General features: G+C 55.3%; 1 protein-coding gene and 1 long non-coding RNA gene across 2 annotated transcripts; one reads left to right on the top strand and one right to left on the bottom strand.

Moving 5' to 3' along the window:
- Nucleotides 1-172: 172 nt before the first annotated feature.
- Nucleotides 173-1139, top strand: LOC116858175 (histone H1x). Its single transcript, XM_032842828.1, has one exon. It carries the CDS (start codon nucleotides 478-480, stop codon nucleotides 1117-1119), a length of 642 nt encoding a protein of 213 aa, XP_032698719.1. The 5' UTR covers nucleotides 173-477; the 3' UTR covers nucleotides 1120-1139.
- Nucleotides 1140-4063: 2924 nt separating this feature from the next.
- LOC116858169 lies at nucleotides 4064-6491 on the bottom strand. The gene is made up of 3 exons (XR_004380870.1): nucleotides 6418-6491; nucleotides 4734-4849; nucleotides 4064-4125 (listed from the first exon to the last, which is right to left on the bottom strand). It is a non-coding gene; the product is annotated as an uncharacterized LOC116858169 (long non-coding RNA).
- Between the last annotated feature and the right edge of the window lie 3786 nt (nucleotides 6492-10277).

Here is a 10277-nt window from a genome sequence, read left to right as displayed (position 1 = left end):
AGGTGCTCCAAGAAGCACAAGTTGGCGCTGGCTCCAGACCAGGCTGTTGTTGTTCTCAACGTGGTCCGCCATGGAGCTATAAAAGGGGAGCGGAGCGCCCTCTTCACCAGAGCGCAGCGCGCACGCCCAGCGAGCTCCGGCGACGGCAGCGGCAGCGCAGCGGTAGCGGTAGCGGTAGCGGCAGCCGCGGCGCTCCCTTGGCGGATCTCTCCGCTCCGGCCGGGTCCCGGCTCCGGCCCTCTCCGCCCCGACACCCCCCTCCGCTCCGGCCCCGGCTCCGGCCCGGGACCTCCTGCTCCGGCCGGCCCGGCCCCCGCCCCAGCCCTGCCGCCCGGCCCCAGGCCTGGCCGCGGCCGCTCCCGCCTGGAGCCGCCGCGCGCCCCCAGTCCCCCGGCGCCCCCTCGGCCCCTCGCCTTCCTCTTCCCGGCGCGGCCCCCGGGCTTTCGCGCCCCGCCCGCCACCAACCCGCTCGCCACCATGTCTGTGGAGCTGGAGGAGGCCCTGCCGCTGACGACCGCCGAGGGGCCGGCCAAGAAGGCGGCCAAGGCTGGCAGCTCGGCGGCGCTGTCCCCGTCGAAGAAGAAAAAGAACAACAAGAAGAAGAACCAGCCGGGCAAGTACAGCCAGCTGGTGGTGGAGACCATCCGCAGGCTGGGCGAGCGCAACGGCTCGTCGCTGGCCAAGATCTACGCGGAGGCCAAGAAGGTGGCGTGGTTCGACCAGCAGAATGGGCGCACCTACCTCAAGTACTCCATCAAGGCGCTGGTGCAGAACGACACGCTCCTGCAGGTGAAGGGCACCGGCGCCAACGGCTCGTTCAAGCTCAACCGTAAGAAGTTGGAGGGCGGCGGCGAGCGGCGCGGAGCCACGGCGGCCGCCACCGCCCCAGCGCCCACCGCGCACAAGGCCAAGAAGGCGGCCCCGGGCGCTGCCAGCCCCCGGCGCGCGGACAAGAAACCGACCAAGGGCCAGAAGCCCGAGAAGCGCTCGCACAAGAAGGGCGCCGCCTCCAAGAAGGACAAAGGCAGCAAGGCTAAGAAGGCGGCGGCCGCCGGGGGCAAGAAGGTGAAGAAGGCGGCCAAGCCCAGCGTCCCCAAGGTGCCCAAGGGCCGCAAGTGAGCGCGCCAGCCTGCCGGGTCTTTCGGTTTTTCTACCCCGAGTGTATGTAGGTTTTGTACGGTTGTCCGGCCCGGCCGCCGCCGCCCCTGCTCTGAGCCGCACGGAGGGCCCCGGGCCCGCTCCATCCTCTACTAGGCCCTCCCTCCCCCGCCGCTGTAGCGTGTATTTTTTTTTGTTGTTGCTTTTGCTTTAGATTTTTGAAACGGCCTGGCGACGCCCCTATTGGCTCTCGCCCTTGGCAACGGCCGTCGCCATGGCTACCGGCCCCTAGGCGCCAATGGCCGCGGCCGCGCCTGCCTGCCTGGGCGGGGGCCGCGGGGTGGCCAGGCCCTGGTGAGCAGGGACCCGGCCGCCGCGCCGCCCTTCCCCATTCCCCACCCTCCGCCTTTGGGTGCGCGACAAACAATCGCTCGGGGCGCGGGCCGCGCGGCCTTCCTTCATCCTGCCGGCCTTTTTGGGGCACAATAAATTGTTTAAACCTTTGAACCGCTCTCGTTTTCTTCCGAGTGGAGTAGGGCTGGGCGCGGTCGGCGCGCGGCTTGGGTTGGATAGGGTCCCAAGGGTCCAGGGGACCCCGGATGTTAGCGAGGTAGGCCTGGAGCTTGGAGTTCCCCGCGCGGGAGTGGTAACTGCGGGGGAGGGGGGGGGTCGGCTGATCCCAGAGGGACCCTCGAGGGACCAACCGATCTCTCTCTCTGTGAGCAGAGGTGGAAAGATGCTGGAGGTCCCTGGTGGGGGTGGCGGTTGGGTGGGGGCGCAGCCCTGGCTTTTTTCGGGGTTTGTTGAGCAGAGCCCCTCAGCACGTACAAGGTCACACCAGGCTGGGCCTAGGCAGAGGTTAGTTATTCGGGATTCACTGAGACTTTGTGTTGATGCGACAACGATATTGGAAATGTAGAGGCCTTGGGCTCTGGCTCACTGAGCACAGACCGAGGTGTGGCCTGAGCAAGGCATTGATCCTCTGCTTGTTGGCTGATCTGAAGTGCACACGGGACCAGAGGGTTATTGGACAAGTTGGGTAGAATGATCCTCTGCCCTGAGACACCCTGGGGTTCAGTATATGTGACAGTTGTACTTAAGAGCAAGTGAGCCTTTGATGGATGTTCCTATGAAGACAGCCCTATAAAAGGAAGGCTCTGGGGCAGTGGGAAGCTAGGGAATGCTCTAGAACAGTGGGTATGTACATGTACTAAGCTAGGTAAGCCTGGGCTAGGGGTCAGTGACAGATGGGAGATGATCTCTCTTAGAGACTACAGGTGGTGGGGGAAGGGCACTAGGGGAGGGGAGGGGAGGGAGCATCACTGGAGAAGCCCCTCTGGCCTGCCCTATCCCTGACCCAGGCCCGGCAGCCACTATCCTGCCCCAGCACAAAGAGTGAGGTCACAGGGCAAACCCTTCAGCCACCTACCACCCTGCAGACCCTTGGGGCAAGTGGTCACTCTACATGCTCTTTCAGTTTTTTAAAATCTTGGCTGGGTCTCCCTGCTGCCCATTGCCTCCTGCCTCTGGGAACTGCAGGGCCCAGTGCCAGCATGAGTCTCCCCCGCCTTGTCCTGGACTGGGCTGTGAGGGAGGACACGATGGTGGGCACAACCAGCATAGGTGCCTGCCCCGCCCAAGCTTCCCTGCCAGTGGAGAAGGAAGCCAAGTTCCTCTGCCCATCATTGTTCTCTAGGCAGAAGGTTTGAGAACAAGATGAACCACCTCCCCACCTCCCAAGTATGGAGACCTGTGACTGATGGCAGTTAGGGGGCCCTGTCATTAGGGCCAAGGACGAAATGGGATGCTAGCCTTGGCTGCGACTATTTTGGTACTGGGCAACTGTGGGCATCCCGGGGGTAGGCAGGAGATCTAGGTTGGAGACCGCAGGACCATGGTGGGTCAGGCCTGACCGCTGCACCCACCCTGCCAGTCCAGGTCTGGCCACTTGCTGATCAGTACCAGTTTCAGCTACTGGCAGTGTGCGGGGTTGGGGGGATGCCCAGTGCCATGCTGCAGGGCCATTGTGCCAGCCCAGCTCCTGTACGCAGGGCCAGCTAATAGGACATCAGCAGCTAGAAGTCAGGAGAGGCCGAGGCCTACCCAGGATTAGAGGGGATGGTGCTCCTGACCAGCTGAACGTGATCCCTCAGATTCCACCCCCTTTCCCCAAATTGGAAACCCAAGCCCAGATGCCACGTAGGCTCACCCCAGTGGTCTAAGTCACAGTCCTGAGGCCCGGACCCAGACCTTGGCTTTTTGCTCAGCTCCCTGGTGACTCAGGTTCCAACAGGGTTCAGAAGGGCTGCTACGGGGGGCCCAGGCACATGGACCCTGCACTTTCTGTGCAATGATCACACTGGGCACCCTCCCTTCCTCTGAGCCCTCCTAACCAGAGGCCCCCACCGCCGACCATCCGTCCTTTGTGGATATCTCATGAGCTCCAAGACCCCAAAGTGTCCTTCAGGTCCTTTGTATTCCACACTGCCTTTCCCTATTTCCCACCCAAATCCACCCTTCGTTGCTCATATCATCTGGTTCTCCCAGTGGCCTCCCACTTTGATGCTGCTGCCCCCACCACTCTCCTGTCTTCTGTCTCCATCCCTTGCACACTTGGGCCCCTGGCTTGCTGTCTTCTCTATCCTGAGACCTGCCTTTTCCAGGAGCTGGGAGCACCTGTGGACCAGCTCCCCGTGGGGCAGGCCTCTCTCTTCTGTTAATGAAGAACACTGTCATATTTTTCTGGGGACATAAGCCACCCTACTCTCAGGCCACCTGGTTCTGGGGATTTGACTGTCTAGTCCCAGGGAGGTTTATGTGACTGAAGACCCGGCCAATGAGTGTTCAGTTGTTCACTGTGCCACAACCTCTGGGTCAGAAATGGTTCTTGACCCCAGTGAGTTCAATCAGAGTCAATCCTGGGACTCTTCCTGGGCCTTCTGGGAAAGAGGTGCTCTTTCCCCCAGGTAGGGACAGGGAGCCAGAGTTGCCAGTAGCCATCTTTGTCAATACACAGGGAAAGCCCACCTGAAAAAGGAGCCAGAAGAGAAAGCTGGACCCACGAAATGGACAGACACCTGAGAACATGAACAGAGCCTCTGGATCTAGCCATGCCTGAAAAAAGTTTCGACTTGACTGCCACGTGAGCTGATACATTGCTTTTTACGTTGGCTCACGTGAATTGGTTTTTGTCACTTGCAGTCTAGTCTCTCACTGCTTTGACTCACTTTACCCTCCTGTGCTCACATCCTGGACCCTGTCATTCCTTTAAATTGTTCTTCTTCTGAAAGGACTTTCCCAGTGTCCCACTGTTTACCCACCCACCCCTCCCCTCCTTTCTTCTCGGGGTGCTCACTAGACCCTTCGGTAGAGCTGCACCTCTGCATGGGGCTCACGTCACTGACCTGCACCCCAAGTTGAAGAAAGGATGGCCACGTCCTGCCCCACGTAAACCCTCGGCGTGTGCCAGGCACTCTGAGGAAGGCTGCGTGGGCCACAGCTCAGCCTCGTGACAGCCCCAGTGAGGAGGGGGTTCAAAAGCTGGTCTTAAAGGTTTGGTGCTGAGACTGGGAAGGCTGTTATTTTCTGCCCTGACCCCACACTCAGCTCTGGCACAGGGCCGGGGAGCCCAGGACCTGCTGTCGACCTCTTATGTCTCTTAGACCTCACTGAGGAGCTTCAATCCCAGGTGAATGCTGGGGGCACAGGACACCGCGAGGCTCTGGAGGAGTGCTTCCTGGGGCAGCAGACTCTGGCGCCGGGAGGAAGCAAAGAAACACGTGTATTTGCTTCTCTGTACAATAGGGGCCCAGCAGTGGCCTCAGCCTAGGCTCCTCTCTGCACCCCTTGATCAGGAGAGGAGGGGCGTTGGATGGGACCAGGTCTCTGGAGGCTGCAAGTCAGCAATCCAGGGGTCTGGTCCACCATGTCTTTTGGTTTGGGTAAGATTATTCTTCCCATTTCTCCACTTCCTTATCTATAAATCGAGCCAAGAAAGATTTCTTTTACTCATCCATCAGCTAACCAAGAGGGTAGGAACACACTGCCTCCAGTCAGGGTCTCTAGGTACCCCTCACCCCAGCCCCAGTGTAGCACACTCTCCTCCTGTGCCCTTGCCTCCCTCCTCTCACGGGGCTGGGATCGGCCTCATCTACCTCCTGGGTCCCTAGGTCTGACTTCTCCCTGGCCCCAGGACAGCCCTGAAGACACCGGAAAGGCCCCTTTCCAGGCTCTGCAAGCCTGCGTGACCCATATGATGGTGTCTCCAGCGAGTGGACTCTTGTAGACGAACCCAGCTGAACCTGTCCCTCTGCCAGGTCCAGGCTTAGCCCCGAGCACAGAACGTGATGGGGGAGGGGTCTCGAGGGCTCAGCACAAGGGGTGCTGCCATCCCTCTGTCCCAGGACTAGAACCTTGGTTGATATACCCAGAGGGCCCTTTGGCCATTCAGGGAGCTCCATTTGTCAAAAGAGGCCGCAAAGAGGCCCTGGGGCCTCTACTGGAGCCACTCACACCTGCAAATGGGTGCACTGATCCTTGCATGAGATCTCGTGTGTCGCCTAGTCCACAGTCACTCCTTCAGGGCACACTGGCTGAACAGAGGCAGGGACGGGGACCAATCAGACTTGCTTCCTGTTCTTGAGGACGGGGAAGCCAGCGGTTGTGGCCTGGGGACAGTCCAGGCTGGAGCACTAGCATAGGCCCCCAGTGTGGCAAAAACTCCCAAGTCTGGGGAGTGGTGAATGTGACAAGCGGACTGAGCCGGCAGGAGGCAGGAAGAGTGAGCAGGGCTTCGGGCTCCCCTCTAAGAGTTCAGTGGAGAAGCAGACCCAGAGGGGGATTAGGGACACACGCTCCTAAACATTGGATTGATCGCAGGGCTGAGGAACCAGATTCCATAAGGCTGAATTTCTCTGACTGACGCTGGAGCCTGCAGTGAGTGCCCAGACAGGACGGGAAGATAACAAGCAGGCCAAAACGGCACAAGCTGGAGCCCTAGGACAGACTGAAACTTGGGCTGGTTCTTGTTGCCTCTGACCTTGGTGTTGAGGGTGTCCCGCAGAAGCTGGGACCCTGGGGCACCTGGGTGGCTCAGTGGGTTGAGCCGCTGCCTTCAGCTCAGGTCATGATCTCAGGGTCCTGGGATCGAGTCCCGCATCGGGCTCTCTGCTCAGCAAGAAGCCTGCTTGCTTCCCTCTCTCTCTCTGCCTGACTCTCCGTCTACTTGTGATCTCTGTCTGTCAAATAAATAAATAAAATCTTTAAAAAAAAAAAAAAAGAAGCTGGGACCCTTCGTTATAGACTTAATCATGCACACACCTGAGTCAGCAAAACTGAGAGAGAATCCAGGGTAAGTCCGTAATCAGTGCGGCTTCATACTGAGGAGGTAAGTCACCCGATCAGCAACCAGAATGGTGACTTCCTCCCAAATCTGGCAAATGTGGCCCACCCTACAGGAAACGTATGAATAAGGGTGTCATGGGAAATGTAGTTCAGCCTAGCCAAGTTGACACACTACAAAACCGTCGCAGTTCCCCGTTATAAAACAGGCATGTGTGGAAGGGTGAGGAGGAATGAGACTGTCTCAAACACAGAGGTGCATAGGCACATGCCAGACGGGGCAGTCTGGCCAACTGGAGGACACAGACCCCACCTGAAGAGGGGCAGTGACAACCAGTTCTGCTGACTGCTTCCCGTTTCTCAGACCATGTCAGAAGCACCTTCTGAAAATGCATCTACTTTCCCCTCCAGAGGCAGGGAGTGGCTTGGGCCATCCAGGGGTGCCTCTGCCTGCTGGTGGTCCCACATGGGGCTCAGTCATCAGAAGCACCTCTTGAGAATCTTTTTTATAGAGAAACCATATGCTTTTTCTGGTGAAACCTCCCACTTGTAAAATGTGGGCTTAAAACAAGAAGTACTCCACCTCACAACCATCAGGACAACCACTATTAAAAAAAAGCAACAAGTGGTGGCAAGAATGCAGAGGAATTGGAAGTCTGTATACTGCCAGTGGGAATGTGAGATGGTGCAGCTGCTGGAGAAACTGTATGGAGGTGGTGGTGGCTCAGTGGATTAAAACCTCTGCCTTCCACTCAGGTCATGATCCCAGGACCCTGGGATCAAGCCCTGCCTCGGGCTCTCTGCTCAGCAGGGGGCCTGCTTCCCTTCCTTTCTCTCTGCCTACTTGTGATCTCTGTCTGTCAAAATAAATAAAAATCTTTATTTTTTTTTTCTAAATTTATTTGACAGAGATCACAAGTAGGCAGAGAGGCAGGCAGAGAGAGAGAGGAAGGGAAGCAAGCTCCCTGCCGCGCAGAGAGCCCGATGTGGGACTCGATCCCAGATCCCTGGGATCATGACCTGAGCCGAAGGCAAAGGCTTTAACCCACTGAGCCACCCAGGTGCCCCTAAAATCTTTAAAAAATAAATTAAACAGAGAATGATATCACCCAGGAATTTTATTTTTGGGCACATGCCTGAAAGAATTAAAAGTATCAACTCAAAGAGATTTGTCTACCCAGCATTATTCACAGTAGCCGAGAGGTGGAAGCACCACACATATCCATGGACAGGCGAATGGATAAACAAAGTGTGGCATATCCATATGATGGAGGATCATCTAGTCTTAAAAAGGGAAGAAAGTCTGACACATGCTATAACATGGACGAAGCTTGAGGACGTGTTGCTAAATGCAATAAACCAGCCAGAAAAAGACAAATACTGTATGATCCCATTTACAGGGTTTGGAGGTAGACAGAAATGGGATTTGTTTAATGGGGACAGAATTTTATTTTATTTTATTTTTTTAAAGATTTTATTTATTTCTTTGACAGAGACAGATCACAAGTAGGCACAGAGGCAGGCAGAGAGAGGAGGAAGCAGGCTCCCTGCTGAGCAGAGAGCCTGATGTGGGACTGGCTCCCAGAACCCTAAGATCATGACCTGAGCTGAAGGCAGAAGCTTTAACCCACTGAGCCACCCAGGCGCCCCTGGGGACAGAATTTTAGTTTTGCAAGATGAAAACATTCTAAAGATTGGCTACACAACAATGTGAGTATACGGAATGCTACAGAACCGTGTACTTAAAAATGGGTAAGATGGCAAATTTTATGTCATGTGTATTTTATCACAATCGAAAACAAATACTACATCAGCCAAACAAAATCCTATCTGAGCTCAGTGTGGGCCACAGCTCCCCACCTTTTGAGATCATTCAACTTCATCTTCTATGAGGGTCCTTCTGGCTGCCTTCCAAGACATGAAGCCCCAAATGGTGGTGTCCTGATGGAAAGAAACGAAGCCAAAGGAAGCTATAAAGTGGTGAAAGCTAAGACCCAGCCTGCCAGTACTGTGGGCCTGCACCAGGGTAACAACCTCTCCACAGAGGATTTTCATTCCGACTCCTGGGCCTTACGCAGCATAGCCTGCAGATACAAGATTCCAGATGCCCCTTTTCTCGCCCACTTAACCTTGCCACTCCTACCTCCTTTCTTCTGCCAGGATGCCAGGAGTGTGGCATTGGGGCCCTGCCCCAGCCTGACTGCCCTTGAAACTTTTTGTGTTGTTCAGCTTGATTGTCCAATCCCTTTCACTGACACCCCTAGCTCCTGCAAATAGTCCTCCAGCTTCTGTGGCCCAGGGGAGTGCTGCCTCGGGAAGTCTGCAGGATGCCTCTCCTCCCTGGAGTCCTGGACACAAGAGGGAGATCCTCATTTATCTCCACACGAGGGGCACTAGCCTAGAGGTAGGTAGGTTCCAGTCTCCCCACAACGAGCATCTGTTTCTCTGGGCTCCCAGGAGTTCAACTGTGAGTCCCCACTCTCCTGATTCACAGATGGGCAAACCAAGTCTCCGGGGTGCCAAAAGACTTGGTCCTTTGTACTGGGTTCTTTGTACTTGGTCTTGTACTGGGGACCCTCTCCTACAGCCTGGGCCAAAGCTCCTTTCCGCAAGGAATGATCTTCCACCCTTCCTACCACTTGTTTCTTGCTCTGGCTGAGGAAAGGGAGGGAGGGTGTTCAGACCCAGGTAGGGGATCTGGATCTAGGAGTCCGAGGCCACCCATTACTCTCTGGTTCCCACCACCAATCTACCCTCTGGGTGTTCCCAGTAGCGAACAGACTTTAAACTTAAATACTCTGCCCAGGCTAGGAACCCTTTAGATTTGTCCTGGACTTAATTAATGCCTATGGGTTGTGTCCTTGGCCAAGCCCCTCCCTTGCCTGAGTCTGTTTGGCTTCTGGTACATTGGGCTTTAAGAACAACGGCTTTGCACTAGGAGATGGATCTAGATGGATCTAGATGGATGCCAACAGGAGCGGGGCTGGGGGGGATGGGGGGAGCAGGGTGGGCATGGGTGAAGATACCTATTAGGACCTGGAGTACTGAGGACCCTCTGCCACTTCTAAGGCTACAGAGGAGGGAAGAATCCCCTAAGGCCTGGACCTAAGCCTGGTAGAGTGGGGCAAGGGGGGGCTGCCATCTGGAAGACCGTCACCAAAGGGCGAGACACCCACAGTTTAGGGCTGTCCCACCTGCCAAGAGAAACAGCTGGGGACTTGGCCTGACCTGGCTACACTGAATGGCAGGTGAAGGCCGCCTTTGTGTCCCTCAGATTTGTTCTTTAAAAACAAAGGACAGAAAAAAAAAAAAATTAAAAACAAAGGATAGGAGATGCTTCACTACTCTAGTAAGCAAGCTAAGTATTGTCAAAAGGTGGGATTCGTGTGCCCCTGAAATAAGTGAAAATTTGGAGAGCAATTTGGCAATACCTAGTACAGCTGATAACCTAGTTAAGAAAAAAAAAAAATCGCAGAACAAGACGCCAAAGATGATACCATTTATGTAAACCCGAGAATCACAAAACATGTTCTCAGGTACAAGAATGTGCTCTTAGCGTCATTTATGTTCAAGTAAAACCTGAATGAAAAGGATGAGGACATCCTATCCTTCCATGTTAAAATGAAAGTCCCCACCACAGTGATTTACAACCCTGACAAATGGTGGAGAGATAGTAATGAAAAACAAAGGCAATTTCATTTTTGTTGCTTATTAAATTTGAAGCAAATATGGCAAAATAGTCTTAAGAGTCAACCTTCTGGTAAGTTATCCGTATTTTTAAATCTCTTGGTGATACTAACAACCAAAACCCCACGCGAATCAGCCCAAACAAAACTGGA

Source organism: Lontra canadensis, unplaced genomic scaffold, assembly GCF_010015895.1.
Source record: "Lontra canadensis isolate GAN:19392208 unplaced genomic scaffold, GSC_riverotter_1.0 scaffold133, whole genome shotgun sequence".
Classification (NCBI taxonomy): Eukaryota; Metazoa; Chordata; class Mammalia; order Carnivora; family Mustelidae; genus Lontra; species Lontra canadensis.
This window is presented reverse-complemented; position numbering and strand designations above follow the sequence as displayed.